Raw genomic sequence first — 19,945 nt, 5'->3', positions numbered from 1 at the left:
ATGAGTGCCTGCTGAATGGCAGTTAGAATGCAGTCTTTCACGTACTTAACGATGTTGGTAACTTTTGTATGTGAACTGAGCGGGACTGCGGGGGTGGGGGGTTGTTTGGTTGGGGGGGTTTTGTTGTTGGTTTTAGAATGAATTTTGTTGTTTAAAATGCCTTGCCATAGTGCTCTGGTTGCAGAGTCTTTGGAGGTTCACGTATGTTAATACAATCTTTGTTATAGCTGCTTCTGTTTGATTATGACAAAGTGGAATTGGCAAACATGAACAGACTCTTCTTCCAACCTCATCAAGCTGGATTAAGTAAAGTGGAAGCAGCAGAGCATACTTTGAGGTATAACATAGAGAAGTGGGTATCAAAATGTATTTACCCAGGATGCTGCTCCGGAAAACTGACGTTTTATTCTTAATCGCTCGCGAAGTAGCATGATCTAATTTGAAAATTTGGGTATAAAATAGTTGTGGGAATGATTGATACTTTAAGGACATTTTTGTACTGGCCAAAACCTTAATGTAAGTCTACTTTTTAAGTATAGCTGATTTTGCTCAGAAGCTTGGTATGAACTATACCACTTCAATATGTTGTGATTTTTCTTTTCTCATCTAATCTGTATATTTTTGACAAATATGGGCATATTCTAGACTTCAGACTGGAAGCTTAAGACTGTAACTACACTTGTGAAGTTAGGGAGTAGAATGCAAGTTATCATTGTATTTATTAACATTGACTCATATTATTTCCTCCATAAGGAATATTAATCCTGATGTTCAATTTGAAGTACATAACTACAACATCACAACGCTGGACAACTTTGAACATTTCATGGATAGAATAAGGTAAAATCTCTCACCTTCTGCTGGTGTGTGGCTCTAAATACACCCTTGCATTTTTATTGTTGCTTTTTTTTCAATTTAATGACTTCCAATTGAAAACCAGTGGGAAATACATATATATGAAGACACTTCTGCCTAGATCTTTTCTCTAGAGTTGGCAAATGTTTCTACTGTTACATAGTTATATTTCATATTAGTGCATTTAGATTTCCAACCAAAGCTTCAGGTCTTACAGGCTTTTCCCATTATAGAAAACAGATCAGATCATATTTTGACTGCTCTGGAGTAGTTTCAGGTATGCTTTATAGAATGAAGAAAGAAAATAGTTATTAGCGGATCTCACAGAGAAGTTCTGAAATAACTTTTCCCATTTGCAGTTATGTTGTGCAAAGATACAATTCTCCAATACTTTGTACTGGGAGCGCATACTATGTAGAACTTCTTTTAATCTAAAATGCCCATATATTTAAATCCCAGCTTCAGCATGCTGTTTTTTCTACTGTAGATCTAAGATGCTAGTTGTATCCTGTTCTGCATTTGCTCAAGTTTTGTTAGAAATACACTTCCCACATGCTTCTGTACTCTAAAGCAGCATGTTGATTGCCATGTTGGTATTTTGTTCTGCCAGCAATTTCATGCAAAGTTCTGACGCTTGTTTCAGTAACGGTGCACTAGAGGAAGGGAAGCCTGTCAATCTTGTTCTAAGCTGCGTGGACAACTTTGAAGCTCGCATGGCAATTAACACGGTAAGGCCATCAAAGGCATGAGCTTGTGGAAGTCTATTGTCTCCTGTAAATAATGTTAGGAATTGTGGGGACTAGAGAAAAGACAGGAACTTATCAAGAATCTTCTAAGAGATTTCCTCCTTGGTTTAAGGAAACAGAATCTGAGCTTTCACCCAGTTCTTATAAAACACATTTTATGTGTATAAATATAACTCTAGACTTTTAAGTTACTAGCAGCTAATGGTTAGTAAAAGGGTTAAGTGTCATAAGCCCTCTTTGTCTTTCCAGATTACCCTGTTTATATAAAGGTATGATAAAAGCCTGGTATGTTAAATCTTACAAACTTTTTAAAGACTGTGTGTAGCTAATTGTATACTTCATATGACTTTTTGTATACTAAAAATGTCTTAAGACTGTGTACCTAATCAAACTGTTTTTCTTTATAGTAGCAGCCAATGTAGGGTATACGCCAAACGCATGTTTTCTGTTATCCTTCAGCTAACTTGATCCATAAATTGCGTGCACTGAAGGTACACAGATACACCGTATCCATGCCTCTAAAAGCAGTTTGTGCAATTAGATTCTGTAGCGTGCTAGTAATTGGATCACTAATGCCTGTATTCAAAAATCTCAGGTCCTCAGGAAAGCACAAAGGGCTGGCTTCATGAGGACAACTTTAATTTGTGCTTTGATTTGTCCTTTGACTCTGATAAACAATTTTCATTCTGCCTTTTCATGTTCCTTTTTCTGATCATAGCCTTTTTGTCTCAATGCAGGAAGATCAATGTGTTTAATCGCTCCCAATTTACAACGTGGTGGTTTTTTGTTTTTTTTTCTTTTCATTAAACTTCTGCAGTGCTGATGTGTGTGTTTCTGTGTTTATAAGGCTTGCAATGAACTTGGACAAACCTGGATGGAATCTGGAGTGAGTGAAAACGCAGTGTCGGGACATATACAGCTGATTATACCTGGTGAATCTGCTTGTTTTGCGGTATGCAGTGCTCTGCTGAATTGCTTGTTTGTCTTTTAAAGCGGGATTAGAAATATGAAGATTAGCTGGCTAGTGAATGTGATCCTGGCACAGCTGGTGGAGTAGCTTAAAATTTTGTATGATCTGTGGGGGTTTTTTTAATACTTTTTTTAAACTTAACTTCTTTATTTCCCCTCAGTGTGCTCCTCCACTTGTAGTTGCTGCAAATATTGATGAGAAAACATTAAAACGAGAAGGAGTTTGTGCAGCTAGTCTTCCTACAACTATGGGTGTTGTGGCAGGAATTCTTGTACAAAATGTTCTGAAGTAAGTGACTGAGTTGTTGCTATTCAATGTACAGCACAGTAAGAGAAAGAAATCTGAGGGAACATTTCATAACGGTGGGTCTGGCCTATTTCCTAAAGGTATCATTGGACAGGGCTGAAATATACACTGCTTGAATCACTGGTGTGTTTACTTTGGAGCTGCTGTTTTTAATAGAAGTTTTCAGGGGTAAGAAAAAGTCTTCAGAGTTTTCCTAAGAATTTCTCTTACTGCATACACACACGCACATTTTTTTCTTAGTTCTGCATTTAAACATGCTCCCATTTGACATCATTAAGTTATACACAATAAATGCTACAGCGCTGACTTGTCTTTGACGTTTCATACATGGACAAAGAATAAATAATTTCTCCTGCAGTATTTGTATTCTAAAAACCTGAGGTGAATTAAAAAGTTATATAGCATGTAAAATGACATGTTTTAATATTTTCAAAAAGTACTGTCACATGACTCCAACTGCTAAAAGAACTGCATGTATCTGCAGGGAAAATATTTGAACAACTTTGTACTCAGTTTCAAAATGATGCACCGTGTTTTACAAGCATCTTTGAGAATAGGGTCTTATTTAGCCTGGTTTTAGCCTTAGCTTGGTTTTGTCAGTTATCCAAAAATTTCTAGTTACAAAGACTAAAAGTACCGTTTGCAAGTGTGCCTACAAACAACAAAGCTCTATTTTCAGCTCTGCGGAGAGAGGTATTATATAAAATTGCATAGCAACATGTGGTTTTCTTTAATGAAGAATGCAAACATTGCAGCTTAATTTAAATCTTTATTTTCATTGCAAATCTGACCCTACAGAAAAGATGATTACACTGGTTCTGATTAGCTGTTGAAAACTCTCCCATTGTAATACAGGGCACCTGAGTGTTTCAAGCAATGGATTAAGGCACAGGAGAAAACTGCTTACATACTACTCTAAACATGTTTTTTCTGAGACTGTAGCTGACTTGTTCTCACACGCTTGCACCACAAGAGGACCAGGTTCTATGTTGACGCACTTAAGCTGTTGTCGGGTGACTACAGCTTATTTTAAGACTATTACAGTAACTCTTTACAACTTCAGTAGTGTGAAAGTGTATTCTAAAAGTTCTTTGAGGAAGAATTATTCTTTGAGCAACTGAATTTTTAGGTTTACACCTGTATATAAGGGCCTGCTTTCTCTGTGTTTGTAGATACCTGTTAAATTTTGGTACTGTGAGTTACTATCTTGGTTACAATGCGATGCAGGATTTCTTTCCAACTATGTCTATGAAGCCAAACCCACAATGTAGTGACCAAAATTGCAGAAAACAGCAAGAAAATTATAAGGTAAAAATGTTTTTGTCGCCCCCCCCCCTCTCTTCTTAAAGTCTTAAGAACAAAGCAAGCTACATATCTGTAGTAAAAGAAAATTTTCATTGCTACTCCAATTTTCAGCAGCCTTGTCTTCAGATGGTTGCATGTGTTTCTAAAAATACAGTACTCGGAGTTATCGTAAAGCAAAGGGTAGGCAGAATGGCTTTCATTCAGCCAGATAGTATTTTCTTCTACCATAATTGCTCAGCCTTTCTGGCAGTCATGTAATTTTGAGTGTTAATGGGTTTGGTTATTTTTAACTTGCAGGTATTCTGCCTTTTTATGCCTAACAAAGTGCTAAATGGTGACTGCATATCTTAAATATTAAAAGAAGTGTGAATATTAGATTTGATCTTCTTTGCTGTTTTTGAAAATTGGACTATTATATATATTATGTTTTTCATCTTTTTGTGTTTTTCCTTCAGAAAAAAGAAGCTGCACGACCGAAACAAGAAGTAATTGAACAGGAAGAAGAAATAGTACACGAAGACAATGACTGGGGTAAGTAATCAGCTGGAGACTAACGATGTTCCCAGTACCGAGACTCAATTGAAGTCTTTGTTTTGGGTGAACACACTGTAGGGTACATGGACTTCTTATGTATTTTTTGTAACTTATACTGCGTAATTACTGCTGACTTTTCACAGGTTTTGACAGTAACATTGCCACAACTTGATGATGTATTTTTAGTGTAATGTGCAGGTTTTAGGCTCAAAATGTAACCGCCGTTTGAATACAAAACTTCCTCAGAAGATGGTCTGAAGATATGAAAGATGCGAGAAGATGTATTCACTGTGTGTTCCTTTTAAATATGTAACTAAAGAGCATTTGTCATTTCCATAACCACTGTGCTGAGGCATCAGCCTCAGAGGATTTTTATATTCCTCTGAGGGCTTTAAATTAGAAGGAATTGTGTTAAGGAGTGGTAAGCGAGTTTTAGATAACCATTTCAAGAATGGATATATACATTCTGTTTATTACATGGTATAGGAAGTAATCTCAGCTTACCATTGGGAGGAGTGTCCTCACAATAAGATTTAAATGGTAAGGGCAAGGGAGTCCTGTAGGAGAGGTGCCATTCTTGTCCATAAGTTACCTGTATAGAACCATTTCATATATTGTAAAGGGAAAATATTTTGTATTGATAATGGAATGAAGTAGTTGAAATCAAAGGTCTTTCTGCTTTTAGATTTTTTTCTATTTCGGAAAAGTAGCTGCTGTTTTCCTCTTACTGTGATAACATAGTGATTAAAGAACTTTTTCTTCTAACTTTTAATGGAGTTCTTGATTCCTTCTAATGCAAAGGCATCGAGTTAGTATCAGAAATTTCAGAAGACGAGCTGAAGGCTGCATCTGGCCCAGTACCTGAGCTTCCTGAGGGAATTACTGTAGCGTATACTATCCCAAACAAGGTAATGTATCTATTCTTTATGAATTTTTGAAGTACATGTTGTAGATCAAATTTGTAATACCAGCCAGTTTGGTTACCCTTTAAACCTAAAATAAAATCCCATCTTGAACAATTCCAGTGAAACTGTACCTCAGTACATCTGATTAGTGCCTTCTATGGTCCAGTTTTGTGTTTCTATGGAGTATGGATGCTAGTGTGAATGTAGTTTTGAGGTGATAGGAATGAATGTGTTTGGGGGGCGGGGGAAGGAAAACGTGAATTTCTCAGTTGATCTTTTGGTGACTAATGAATTTTTACCATATTTATCTTGTAAAAGCTATATGTAGTCAAAGAGCAATTAGTATACGTGGGGAACACAGAATCTGTATGTATTGCAGCCAGAACATTCTAAATCCTAGTCAGAATAGTTTACAATTTAAGCTTATAATCACTTAGGCCTAATCTTGCAATTGAGTCCTTGGTTTTAGGAAAATGGTGTGGTATAACGGCAGTAAAGCTTATTTGTGTGGGGGTTTTTGTTTGCTATTTTTGTTGCCAACTTTTTCTTCCTGTTCCTAATAGGAAGAGAATTTGATAACTGAGGAAACGGTAGCAGAGTCTGAAGAAAGCCTAGAAGAACTCATGGCCAAAATGAGAAACATGTAGCAAAACAAATATTAAGTACAACTTTTGGGAGTTTGGATTGACGCCGGATTTTGAGAAGACCAGACTTTTTTTTTTTTTTTTTTTTAACCTCCACTGAAGCTTATCTTTACATTTCCGATGAAATGGAACTGTTACAGGGGCAGGAAGGAAGCTTTGTTTATATTCTGTTGTCTATTCACGTCTAGGGAGTTGTGCTACTACAAATTTTAGTTTCTCAGCGTTGCTAGTGTCCAGATACTCAGTCAAAAATAAAAGGAGATGGATAAACTAACAAAAGCAGGCATAGCACGTTGTATGCAATATCATGTGATGAGAACAGTACATAGCATAGGACAAGTGAAAGATGAAGTCTGCTGGAGTGGATTGAATAGGTCAAGGGCAGATGATGACCGTGCCTCACTCGTATTGCTGCTCCCGATTTTCCAGGCACTCATCCTCGTCGTTCACTGGTCTCTGTAAATTCTTGGCGTGGATCGTGCTGTGGCTACTTTTCTGAGTAAACAAAACATTTCAGCCTTTTCATCCGCCTTAAATATCTCTGGAATTTTTTTTAAACTTCCCTGGTTTTATCAATGTTTTACTACCGCTTGCTCTTAAATAGCTGCCTATATGGTTCGTATGTGACAATGCTTTGAGTATGCTGCAACAAGGCAGTGTCTTTTGTTAGTAGATAATTATACTAGCAGGCTGGGTATTGGCATGCCACTATTTCAGCTGGCAGATGCTTTTCATGATGAAATCTGTACGAATTCCCAGCAGCATTGGAGAGAACAGGAGATTGTGTCTCTCTCTTCAAAAATCTAAATATTATATTTTTGTTGGTTATTAAAAGTTTAGCTGTAATTCTGATTCATCCCCATCATATGGGCTATATTAAGGAATATACTTAATCTGAGTTTACATAGGAAAGCTTCTAAAATTAGACGCTTTAAACTTTGTTTAGTGTTACAAATATCTTCTGTGGAGTAGCTGAGCTATTGTATTTGTCTTGTAAATAATGTTAGTACAGTCGTATTACCTTTTAAATTATCACGTGTTAAACTGACCTGTAAATGTACACATCCTGTAGTGCCAGAACCCTGCAGAACTGGAAGTGTATCAATTTCAAATATTTTACCTGCTGCGTGTGTCTGATATAGGACTTGATCATTATTAGATTAGGCTTAGAAGAATGTAAATTTCAGCCTTTGCAGTATAATACAAATATTTCCAACTTGGGCTCTTCAAAAAACTTTTCCACAGCATGATGCAGCCAACACAGAACCAGCTAGTAATGGTAGCAGCAGTATCCAACCAGCATGTAAAAAGAGAGTAATATTGGGGAGGTGCTTCTGTTTCTTAGGGCAGCTGACTGAATACTTAGTTAAAAAAATGTTTGGGTTCTAAGCAACGGTTACAAACTTCAAAAACTGTTTCCTCCACAGCTGACACTAGATTGTATTATATACACGAAAATGATGTGTGAAGCTAGTGAGGGAGCTTTTGGGTGGGTTTTGGGTATGGTGCATTATACTGTAAAATGGAAGTGGTTTTTTGGGATTGAGTTCAGTTTTGGAGAAACCGGATTTTAGAAATGAACTGTAAAGAGGGATGGGAAACAGAATAATGAGATCATTAAAAAGGCACATACTTGAATCTGTGTCACCAAGTCTACGTTAGCTTGATCCAAGTGTCAATTTAAGCGTTAACTTACATTTCTTTGTGACTTTTTACCTTTCTGTTGGGAACAATAAAAGTGAGGCACACACCTGGCTCTGGAGATCCTGAGGCAAAGGGTTGACTCACTTCTACAACAGCTCAGTTAATCTTGACTCTTAACTGTTTGGTTGCCATGACTGCTGCCACATGATTGACGGCTTTACAACAGACAACTGTTTACCATTTTACTTCATGTACAGTTTTATGAGCAAATTAATAAACTTTTGTATGCCCACTTACAGAGTATGCAAAATGGTTCTCGTGTTACTTTCAGACTTTCAACTTGTATATACAAGAATTTGAAATAATCAGAAAATACATTAAGATGATTGTATGTGCCAATGGTTAAAATTATTTAAAAATAAACAGCATCAAAAAAAGCCGCTTTAAGGATTTTTTTTTCATTAGGACATTTACAAGTATAATCTACTCCCACTATAAAACATAATGGAAAATTTATGATTTCTTTTGTTATGAACTAAAAAATTAAAGCACACTGCAATGGTTTAGTCCAGCTTTGTTTATTTGGCAATCTTATAAAAGAAGCTTTCAGTTTTTACAGTGCATCATCAACGTTATTGAGATGTTGATATTCTGACTGTATGGTTAAATCATCTCCGCTGAAACTGGTGACACTGTTTTGAGGTGGGGTTCTCCTACACAGAAGGATGATTTGGCATGCACCAGATGATAGATATAGAACTTATTATTTTGTACCATGAGGTACAACTGCAAATACACGAACAACTCTCTTAAGAGCGCTGTGACTACAGCTGCATAAGCTTACAGCCCACATGCGGCCTGGCCTGCAAGACCCTCCACTGTTACTCGTGATCCTGTCCTACTTTCTGTAGAAAGTTTTCTTTGGGTTGACAGGGTAAGCGTATTGTTTCCTCACCATCTTTGCTAATGGACCATGGCTGGTTGGGATCTGCTACTTTTTAGGGACTGATTTTTCTTCCAAAAGCAACCCTGCAACCTATGAATAAGTTGGAGAGAAGTCACTCAAGGGAAGAATAGTAACAGTTCAGAACTGGAAATCACGAAATGGGGAAAGTCTGATATAAGTCTTATTTAAGCTAGAAACATTAAGGAAAACTATTTAGGAGAGCAAGATACATCATTATACATGTTAAAATCAGAACAGAGGTGACAAGCTAGACCAGACGTCTGACAATTCGTAACACTGGCTTTAGAGGAGGGAATTACCAGGTCTGAGAAGAGTAGGCCACAGAAACACATAGAAGCTGAGAAGGTTGAGGTTTTGGTGGGTTTTTTGGGTAGGAAGGGTTTTATGGGTTTTTTTTGTTTTGGTTTGGGGTTTTTTTGCTGTTGCCTCTCTCCTTACTTGGTAACAATCCTGCAAAGAACTTTCCAATTTTTAAACTTTTTCAAGGTGGCAGGAATACAGTGGAAAAACTTGATTAAAAACCCATTTTCTGAAGTAAGAGGAAAATATCCAGAGAGCTATTACAAAGTGTTAACTCTTGTTGCTGTATTGTAATACCTTCAAGAGCTATTTCTTTTTTTTTTTTTTTCAACTAAATCTTAAAAACCAAATTTGGGTTGTATATTTGTTCTATCAGTTTTATATACTGTTTCTTTTGTCAAGTTACAGCCTTACCAAAATACTAAATTCCTTCTAACCAGAACAAGAGCTGAAATGGGTTATATTTAACTCTACTCTAAAAGGGAAAAAACACTGTGGAAGGTAAGTATCCCTTTGAGGTAAAGGCCACTTGCATTTTTCGAACTGGATCAAATAAATCTTTACATCAGTTGCCTCTGAAACATTGTAGTGAGGTTTCAACTAATTTTTCACTTACATTCAATTTTTTATAACGAGTCTTTTTTTAGTATGCATTTAAATTGATTCGTGGATTTATGCACTGAATGAGAACAGGCTTCAAACTGATTCTTCCAGATGACTAGGGTATTAAATGCGACAGGCAGGTAGATTTGATGAGTGTCTCTCTATCTGATGGCAAACTATTTTGCATCACTAGGTTTTTCCAGCTAATACAAACATTCTTGTATTTTAAGGCATTCAGTGAGATTAAATAGTGAAAGTATCGCTAAAGGGTTAACAACAGGGAATCAGGTCATAATCATCTTCATTCTGATTCCTCACTGGAAGTATTTTTACTGAACACAGTTGAATCTGACAACAGCTTTAACTATAGACGATATGTTTAGCTATATTAGCTTCCAGAGGAAACCAATTATTTTTGCACAAGTCCCTTGAATGCAAGTTTGCTTAAAGCTGAAATCACCCTGCAGGTAAAACTTTGGGTGGAACAGTATTTTTACTTTTTCACAATTACTCTCTCTTTAGAAACAACTTTAAAGGCTTCTGAAAAGGCAGAAAGGATTGATGAAACAAAAATACACAAATCCTCTAAGCCAGGCTATTACAACATCGAAATAAGAACTACCCCATAGAGTATATTCAATTGCTTCAACTTAGCTTGTTACAATCCTGGCGCTTACGCTAAGAGGTATCAAATCCACATTTTTGGTATTAGCTATAACTTGAGCTAGTAACTAATACATGTATCTATATACAATGAAAGAAGCTCACTTCGTACCATAAAAGTCTGCAAAGTTAACGTGGAAGGATTTCAAGCTTAAACATTTGTTTCCCTGTCATTCATGAAGACAGGTGTCGGTCCCAAAATAGTATGTTATCCTAGGAAAAATAGATTTGCCTTAATAATTTTATGTCTGCTTTAAAATAACAACAGAGACTGCCTCTTCTTTGAGCAGGTTTATATCACCTTTGTCCATGTTCTGGGAAAATGTTTGGTGATAACGCACTTTTTAAGCTGAATGTATCTCCACTTGATGAGTGTCGAGAAGTTGCTTTTCCACCTATCAACAAAGTCTCCGCTTCTTTTATTTCCATAGCTCTCTTGTAAAGTTCAGCTGCCTTCTCAAAGTCTCCCCCTTCATAGCTTTGGAGAAGAGTAAAACAAAGTTGAAACAAGGAAATAAAACAAGTCTCTCAATTCATTTAAGTTGAAATGCACATCATGCATCAACAAAGTGTACTTAAGTTTCTCTACTTTCCTAGTAAGTACACAAGTCCAGGATGTTTTGTTTCATCCAGTAATTTTTATAGTAATTCGCTTTTATAGGGCTAAAGCATATAATCTTACCTTAGCACAGCCAAGTTTTTCAGAGTTTCCCCCACACGAGGATGCATGTGACCAAAACTGTCTTCATAAATCTTTAGTGCACGTTCATAAAGAGGTAAAGCTTCAATCTGCTTTTTCTTTGGGTAGTAGAAAGTTGTTTGTTACAGACGTATATTACATTCGCTATTCTTTTTTCCAACATAGTATCAACACATCCTAGATGCAAAGTCATGCATATTTAACCAAAAAGGTGGTTTGAGTTCTCGATACTGTTGACAGATGAGGATGATAATTGAGACTGTCAAAGCAATTGGCTTGCACTTGAAAATGCAATTCCCACTAATATTATAATAATTAGGGTCTGGACTTCCTAGGCAATCTTGAAAATCTCGGTCCTGAAAGTTTTGAGTTACAAAGTGCTCTTTAGTTTTACCTGAGGCAGCTTTAATCCCTGTTTAAAATCAGATATACGGATTGGAGAAATACAGAAAACAATCTACAGCTCAGTCCTATTGATGCCAAGCAAGGAATTCGGTAAGTAAGTTGGTCGCATCTCCTTTGAATCTCATGTTGTTCATAGACTAGAAAGTCTACAGCCTTCTCAGATTTTTAGTTACAGAGAGTTGCAGTTCATGAAGGTGGGCACTATTCATAAATTTCAAAGTATTATGTTTCCCTCCGAGTCGGTGGTGGAGCCGTGTTCCATTATACTGTGATAACCGCCATATCGCTGAAAATGCTGTACCCTAGCTCTACTCTTGTAAAGCACGTGGGCATTTTGAATAATCTAAGGAGCATTAGCCCAAGTGTCCTTGTGAAATGCCAGTCACAGCAATTATCTGTTCCCTGCATACATTCTCCTTGCCAAATGCCCTTTCAATTTTTGAAATGGAACCTAAGAATTTGCAAGTCTTATAAGGAATTTTCCTTTTAAATGTGATCAAGTTTTTTTGGTATCATTTAGGTACTAATCATAAAAAAACCCTAAGACAGGAATAATAAACATGCAGGACATGAAAAACTTACCATCTGACAATAAAGGACAGCTAGATTTACCAAAGCAGTTGCTACACTAGGGTGTTTTGGGCCAAATGACTTCTGTCGAATTTCAACCGCTAGTTCGTAGAGAGGAACAGCCTTGTCAAGTTTTCCCTAGAAATAACAGGGAAAAAATTATCCAGTTGTCTTGCGTTAAAATGGTAACAGTAAAATCTATTTTAAACAAAAAGCCTTGCAGAAGATATAACTGTGTCCAGAATAAGGGTTTAACTTTGGTTAATTCATAGTTATATTGTGCACAGATTGTGTAACATGAATATTTATTAGGACCTAATTTTGCAAAATACTGAGCATATTCAACTCCCAGTTAATGTGTTCCTCAGCTATGTCTATTTCTTTCTTTCTTTTTTCCCACAAGTGTCTCATTGAGAAGGCCGTTAAAAAGAATTTTCAGTTGTACTTTTATCCAAATAATTTTCTCCATTTATATTTCCTCATCCTGCCGTAAATGAGAGCAGAGCTTACTTTTTGCCCTAAAGGGCCTAAATTTGACTGGTGATACGGGAATGGAAATGTAGCTGCCTTAACTTTTCAGCAGTTTTTCTGCTTACTGAAGAGGTGTTCGCACCATCTTCTTTGGAACAGCCACAGTGTCCAATGCCATTTCAAGTACCTGTTGCTTCCCATCCCCCATATTGAGGCTTTGGCTTCTTGACATTGGTTTCTCTAAAATCCCCCTCTCATATTCCAACTAGTTTTACTGTAGATTGTTTTTCCAGCAAGTCTGTTTTCCTCCAAATTTGAATCTGCTCACACATTAACTGGATACACTTCACAAGTATGCTTAGGCTTCTATTATTAGAATGTTAATTCTCATATTTAATAGCAACTACTGCAAATGTCCATTGTATAATGGTTCACTGTAATTGCAAAATTCAAATAAAATTTTCTCCTTATTTTTTCAAAGCATCACCATGCCACAGTTTGAAGATGATCAGTAATTCATCTGGAATTACTGAATTCATCTTATTTATAAATAATTGTCATTTTCTACACCTGATTCCTGCCCCTTCTCTTCCTCCACTCTTCCCTGTGTCCCTAGTTCACCAGGAGTTTTAATTTGTGCGCTTTCAAACTAGCAAAGAGCTTTTTGATGCAAATATTGAGTGCTTTTGCAGTTTCTAGCAGCATGAAAATTAGAAGCTGAAGTGAGCAGGGAACATGCAACCCAAAACAATTTCATGCACATAACAGCAAGTAACAATTATTGAGCAAAAACACAGGAGCATTTGATCCAAGGGATTATCTTCAAGGACTGTTTTCTCTTTGAGGAATGGTAACATGTGAAAACGTAAAAGTAAAAAATTCTTGTCATCCTCTGAAATTGATCTTGGTTCAACAGCTGGAAACCTTACATCACTCTTACACTGATGACATTGAATGGTTAGAATGACCGTCTGCAATCACAAATATTCATAAAACATTTCGAAATGATGAAACACAGAAGTTTATACTACTGTTAATGTTATTCCCCGCGTGCATTTTGCAGGAGAGTAACTCCCATGTTTCACTGAACCAACATAAGCTGGAGGTGGCTCAGCCAGACAGTTTATTTTAAAGTACTATCTCCCTCATGAGCCTTCAAGTTACCCTCAATTTGACTGTAAAGTTCAAGGTCATTGTGTAAAAAGAACTATTCCTACACCCTAAAACAAGATTTTTCCATTAAGACACATCTGACCAAACTCTTGTATGTGGATGTCACACAGCAGACAATGGAGAACTCAATACAGCTGGGAAGAGCTTCCTTCCCTGCAGCCAAAACACTAGCTTTTAACCAAATCAAATTCTTTGCGGTGAATACTGAGCATGCAGGACACTGAAGACATTATTCAGAAATAGCTTTTCTTTAAGCAAAGTATGTTTTGAAAGAGCTACTGGGCTTTTTGGAAACAGACTGAGGCCACTTGACTACCTCTTTTATGCACGTGTGTAGAACACCAATAGCTGACAAAATTCCCATGCCCCACTCCTTTTGGACTGAAGACTGTAACAATGCAAGGCATTACAGTTAATTTAGGTGATGAGAAAAGGCAACAGGCTTGTGCTTACCATCTTTTTGTATAGCACTGCCAAGTGTTTCACAGTGTAAGCCAAGGAGGGATGATCTGGAGCCAGTGCTCTCCTCCTGATGTCTAAAGCTTTTTCATAGAGTTCCTCTGCCTTGTCGTAGTGCTTCTTCTCATTGTACAAGGCTGCCAGATTGTTCAAAGACTGCGCACAGTCTGGGTGGTCGGGTCCCAGGACTCTCTCTCTCATTTCCAAGGAGCGCTTCAGGAAAAGCTCTGCTGTCCTACAGAACACATTCATTCAGCAATATTTTAAAGCTGGTATCATCTGTACAGGCTGAAGTGGCTGTTTGAAACAGAACAAACTCAGCCTTGGAAACTGCATAGATACTGATATCTGGTAATGGACTTTCCTCAGAATAAACAAATGCCAGATCAGCAATTCATTTACGCAGTGAGGAACTATACATCCCACACATAGTCCTGCCATGCAGGCTAATCATTAAGAGTATAGATAGAGACTAGTTAATATACTCCTCTGCAAACTTGGAGCCCCCCTGTAAAGGACTGAAATGCCAGTCTAGCAGATTTCAGCAAAGATTACACTACCCCAACAGCTGCTCGTGTCTTTAATTCAACCTACATCTTCAGTTATGCAATCAATCCTCCCTTATTCAAAACATTCTACTGACTTCTGGGCAAATCCTCATAGCAGTCATCTACTCTCATGGATAAAGCAGTAGTGGAACGCGAGGCAAAGGTTCAGAACACACCACACATTTTTCAAGTAACTTTAAAAAAATACAAAACATATTTTTTTCAGCAGACAGCTTTCATACCAAAGGGGGAGAGACTGGAATGGGTTTTATGTCATGAGCTAGATTCTCATAGCAGAATCTGTCTAGAAGTCACAAAGTAGAAAAGACTCTGTGTAATGCCACCATTCAAGTGTTTCCCTATCAAAAGGGCATATTTTATCTCACTAGAGTAGCATACTACAATTCCATTACAGATTTACAGCAGTTCCTCTATCACAAACAACGGGTGATCCCCACCTAATACTGGCAGCATCCATTATAACTAGGCAGTCTGTCATCCTAACACACACAAATTCTGTGTGACACTATTCCCAAGAGGTCAGCTTAGTAAATTGGAAAAATCCATTTCACATTAGAGAAAAAGAAGACCATTTATACACAGAACTGTAGGTTCAATTCTGGAGCTCTTAGACAAGTGTCAAAAGGTGTTCGCTCTATGTAAGGGCTAGAGGATGATGTGTATATAACATATAACAACTAATAAAGTGACATACCCTTCTGCCATTGATTTCATTCTAACACTGCATCATATGATCAAAAAATGCAATCTTGGACTTGCTGATTCAGAACAGACATGCTATCCTTTAAAAAAACGACTTAAACCTTCACTAGAACAAGGTTTATACTTTTGCTCACCTATGAAATAGTGGAGATACGGTTACTCTAGAAGTAGGTTCTGTTGGACAGGAACTACATATGAATAATGTGGAATATAAAATGATCTTGTATGAGATTAGATAGATATCTCTCCTCTATAATCAGTCACTTCGGCGTGACTTCACGAGGGTAAACTGACGAAAAACGCCACATTTCCAACAACTGTTAAAAATCAATTCCTTCACTGTAAAGGTCCTGCATTTAACAGAGATTCTGTGCGCAGATCCTAAATACTTCTGTAGTTATCCAACAACTACTGGTGACATAAACATCAGATATAGGAAGAATGTAGAAATACATCCAGAACCTACTCTGTGCTTTTTTGCTGTGCACTTTCTTTCTTCTCTGAAAAGATTCAGTTCAGTAGAGTGGGATTTAAGGCGACTTTACAATTCCCTCACAACACACAATTTTAGACTACCCTGTGGACTGAAGAAGTTGATGTGAAGAGTGGCTAACCATGCAGTCAGAACTGCTCTGCACCTTTTATTCCCCTTCTTCAACACCCCTGCTTATCTCTATCTGCTTTTAGAACACCTTTGTTCTGCTCTGTCCTCTTTTGCCCTTAAAAAGGCCAGCAGGGTAACAGCCTGACAATTACAAGCACAGTGAATATAGAACTCATGGCTTCTTGTAATACTGGCATTTTGAGTGTTTTTCACAGAAAAACAACAATGCTGCTGTTCAAGAATGAACACTACAAAGGAGGGTCACAAAATAGCAAAGCTGAGTAGAGGGGGCATAAATTTTGAGAGAGAACTGGTATTTGCAACAAAAGCTAGTTAAATTTAACTGTGGAACATCAATTCTCAATGTACGAAATGCATTGACTTGGTAAATACTCACATGCTAACAGCATCAACTCTAGAAAATATGAGTCTACATTTAATGCTAGTTCTCAATGCTTTGCTTCCATTTAGATCTATGAGAACACTCAGTGGATATGTCACAATTAATACAACTTACTCAAGATTATTCTGCAGGTAATAGAGGACTCCAAGCTCATTGAGGGTTCGAGCATTATCTGGTGTATCCTTGCCTAACGTGAGCTCTTCCAATTGCAGGGCTCTTTGACGCAGGAGAGCAAAGCCACACTACAGCAAAGCACAAGGTAATGTAAGCCAATCACCATTACATTTAAAGTGTACAACTGAAGACAGAAAATCAAAAGACTCAGTTTGGTGCCAAAGGAGCACAATAATTCTACCTAAGTTCTGTTTTCAAGCTAAATAGCACATAGGCATTCTGCTTATTTACAATCTAACAGTGAATTTCACCAAACATCCTTGCAGGAAATTTAAGTTACTGTGCTGTCGTATAGCTCTGTTTTCCCTGTATCACACATGCTAATTTGCTTAAACTCTGCAGTTCAAATAACCAATTCAGATCAAATTCTTGGGTTTATAAGCTCAAAACTTAAAATCAAGTTAATCTCCTATCCTAAATGCCATATACAAATACATACAAAGTATATATTTATATATATACTCAAGGCTTTACATGGATCTTTGTAAAATGGGCTGCCAAGCTAATGCTTCCATGCAAAGTGAATTACAAGTAAAAAGCGCAGCCATTGTTAAATGCTTCACCTACTCTTGATCTTTGCAGTCCTAATAAAAATATTTGTGCAGCAGAACTCATTACAAAAATGGACAAAATCTTCATGATCCAAATTCATTTGTCTTTAAGCACTGTGGAAACAGCAACATTTTTATGGCTTTTCGCTATTTTCAGTAGGGCTACAACTAGAGCTCTGGAGTTACTAGGTGAACTCTTATAGTACAGGCACTACATGACAAACAAGCTCAAGAATGACAAGAGGAACTCTGTCGCTGAAAAACAGAAGGAAAAAAAAAAAGGAAACACGCAGTATGGCACCTAATATTACTGGGGTTATTCACTGCAGTGAGCACTGTGTTCACTAGTATTTGTAGGATGAATGCCTCAGTTATTCTGGAGAACACCTTTGTCCATTGCCACTTTGACAGCCAATTGCATCAGCAGTAATTCTGCACCCCCAAGACGTATATATCCACTTATTTCTTTTCCACCTCTCTCAACTCCAAACCAGTTGTACTGATGCATCTCCCCTTCCAGCAGAGTTGAAAGGGCAGTTACCAAAGCTGCTGCTAAGCTACTTCACTACTTATGCCCTCAATTATCAAAAGCACTGGAGCTTTGTCAGCTCTGCAGACACACTTTATCACCTATTTAGCAGAGCTGCAACATGCCCTGTTATGAAATATAATACATGCACCTTTTACTAAATATCAAACATTTTCTTACCAGACTGCCTTTCCGCCTTGCTGCTTTTTGGCGTATTTTGAAGGACTTTTTCCTCAGCTGCTCAGCTTGTTCGTATCTGAAAACAGTTATTTACAGTGTTAGAAGAATGCCAAACGTAGTATCACTGAGTATTCTGGAAAGTTTCTAAGTTACCTGAGTGTACAAATTTGAGGAGAATTTAAGAATCTTGAAAAAAAAAAAATCAAACTTTTTGTCAAAGATAAAAATATCCAAAATCCTTAGGGCCAGACAATGCTCCTCCTTTATCTCTAACTTGTTAGAAGTTTGTTGTTAAACTAAGCACAAAAGTTGTCCCCTGCTGGGTGGCCTGCTACAAGAATACAGAGGGGATGCTCACAGTTGCATTGGAAGTTATGAAACTCTAAAAAAAGAACCAAAGAAACATTCTAGCTTCAGGAAGAAAATCTCTGCTGTTATTTTTGTAGCACCTCCACATGAAAGAAAAACACCAGCGTAGTTAATCTTACTTGTTCTGCTTTTGGTATATGGTCGCAAGGGCATCAAGTTCACGGGCTACCCGAGGATGTTCAGCTCCATAAGCATTTTCAGAAATTTCCAGTGCCTGTTTATACAGCTGTTCAGCATTTCCAAACTTCTTCCACTGAACATAAACTCCTGCCAGCTGGTGGAGTGATTGCGCCACCCTTGGGTGGTCTGGATCCAGCGCAGTCTCTCGAATCTCCAGAGACCGCTGCAGAGGAGCTACAGCCTGTAACAACGAAGTTCAGAATATGATGGCAGCAGGCAGCATCCTGTATGCTACAATAATTTAACAACTGCAACAGAAAGCACACACCGAGCTCTGCTTAATTTGCCTCCTTGCTGTTACAACAATCTCTAAATGTACTTACCTGACTGAGAAGACCTAGGTCCTTAAGAAACCGTCCCAGGGTCTCATAAAGATCAGCCAGGCAGATCATACTTTCCTCTCCCTCACAGCTTTTTTCATATTCTTTCAGAGAGTCAAAATACTCAGCTGCCATAGAGCTCTTATCTTTCCCAACCAGCTGCCAGTAACTCAGCAATTCTGCAAAATGTCCCCTGTTTTAACAAGGAAATAAGAAGCTCATCTTATCTCTGACACCTCTCTATTCAGACTGATGCTAGCTTAGAAGAAAAGGGCCATATGCATTAATTTTGTCTTTATGCTACAGCATCTACAGAGACAATCCATGGAGGCTAATGCTGTTCAACAGCAGTATTTATTCCCTTTACCAACCCCCAGGTGTAATAGAATAGAAAAAATAGATGGTTTATATGACACCAGCATTTAGCATTTCAGCCTCTACTATTTAAGTTCCTTTAATCTATATCCATAATTTTCTGATTTATACTGACAAAAAAATTACTTTGAGATGTTTATAACCGCCAAAGCAGTGGCTACCTTTGTACCTTTTGTAAAGGTTTTGGGATACAAAGAGATTCAAAAGACACTTGTGTAGCTTTTGCTTATCACCCTGCTGTTGGAAGAGCCAGGGAAGTTCATCTGCGCTTCTCCAAGTCACTCGGTCTCGACTATTGAAAGAAAAGCAAATCAAAATTAAAACTCTCAGAAGCCTAACAGAGCCTGCCAATTTGATGTGAAAACAAGGCAAGCATACAATTGCCATACCTGAATGTTTAAACAGACAGACTACTGTAAGACCTATGTACTCTGTTTTCTCACATCTGCATTTTAATTTCACATCAGAGGGTGCTGGAACACCCAGGTACCCCACAGGAAGCTGCTCCTCCCTCCCATTATGGGCTAATCGGTGCCTGCTAGCAGAACTGCAGCCCTGCAGCAGCTCACTGTCCCTTTGTGCTTCCTTTCCCTGGCACACTGTGGCCCTCTTGGCTTTCTGCAACCCAACAGTGCATGTTCTGAGGAGCAGTAAGCACTAGCCCACAGCTGGGACACACTAGCTCGGGACTGTAAATGCAAATCAGTTTTCAAGCAGGATATAAACTTGGAGCTGTTCAGCTGTTCTACTGGACCTCCTCTTGCATATG

The 19,945-nt window shown here is 37.7% G+C and overlaps 2 protein-coding genes across 2 annotated transcripts in view; one reads left to right on the top strand and one right to left on the bottom strand.

Moving 5' to 3' along the window:
• Positions 1-6,347, top strand: part of UBA5 (ubiquitin-like modifier activating enzyme 5) — an 8,486-nt gene extending 2,139 nt beyond the window's left edge. The window contains exons 4-12 of the mRNA XM_009331248.1: positions 228-337; positions 754-840; positions 1,499-1,583; positions 2,449-2,553; positions 2,732-2,859; positions 4,050-4,185; positions 4,638-4,713; positions 5,518-5,624; positions 6,185-6,347. Of these exons, the coding sequence (XP_009329523.1) occupies positions 228-337; positions 754-840; positions 1,499-1,583; positions 2,449-2,553; positions 2,732-2,859; positions 4,050-4,185; positions 4,638-4,713; positions 5,518-5,624; positions 6,185-6,268 (918 nt within the window). The 3' untranslated portion in view covers positions 6,269-6,347. The remainder of the gene's footprint in view (positions 1-227; positions 338-753; positions 841-1,498; positions 1,584-2,448; positions 2,554-2,731; positions 2,860-4,049; positions 4,186-4,637; positions 4,714-5,517; positions 5,625-6,184) is intronic.
• A 2,729-nt stretch (positions 6,348-9,076) lies between these two features.
• The window catches only part of NPHP3 (nephronophthisis 3 (adolescent)), a 28,576-nt gene continuing 17,707 nt past the window's right edge, over positions 9,077-19,945 (bottom strand). The window contains exons 19-27 of the mRNA XM_009331247.1: positions 19,346-19,468; positions 18,805-18,994; positions 18,421-18,662; positions 17,933-18,008; positions 16,613-16,740; positions 14,215-14,455; positions 12,130-12,255; positions 11,125-11,240; positions 9,077-10,920 (exon numbers count right to left, since the gene is read on the bottom strand). Coding sequence (XP_009329522.1) covers positions 10,740-10,920; positions 11,125-11,240; positions 12,130-12,255; positions 14,215-14,455; positions 16,613-16,740; positions 17,933-18,008; positions 18,421-18,662; positions 18,805-18,994; positions 19,346-19,468 — 1,423 coding nt within the window. The 3' untranslated portion in view covers positions 9,077-10,739. The remainder of the gene's footprint in view (positions 10,921-11,124; positions 11,241-12,129; positions 12,256-14,214; positions 14,456-16,612; positions 16,741-17,932; positions 18,009-18,420; positions 18,663-18,804; positions 18,995-19,345; positions 19,469-19,945) is intronic.

This window comes from Pygoscelis adeliae, unplaced genomic scaffold (assembly GCF_000699105.1).
Source record: "Pygoscelis adeliae isolate BGI_AS28 unplaced genomic scaffold, ASM69910v1 Scaffold99, whole genome shotgun sequence".
NCBI classification, from domain to species: Eukaryota; Metazoa; Chordata; class Aves; order Sphenisciformes; family Spheniscidae; genus Pygoscelis; species Pygoscelis adeliae.
This window is presented reverse-complemented; position numbering and strand designations above follow the sequence as displayed.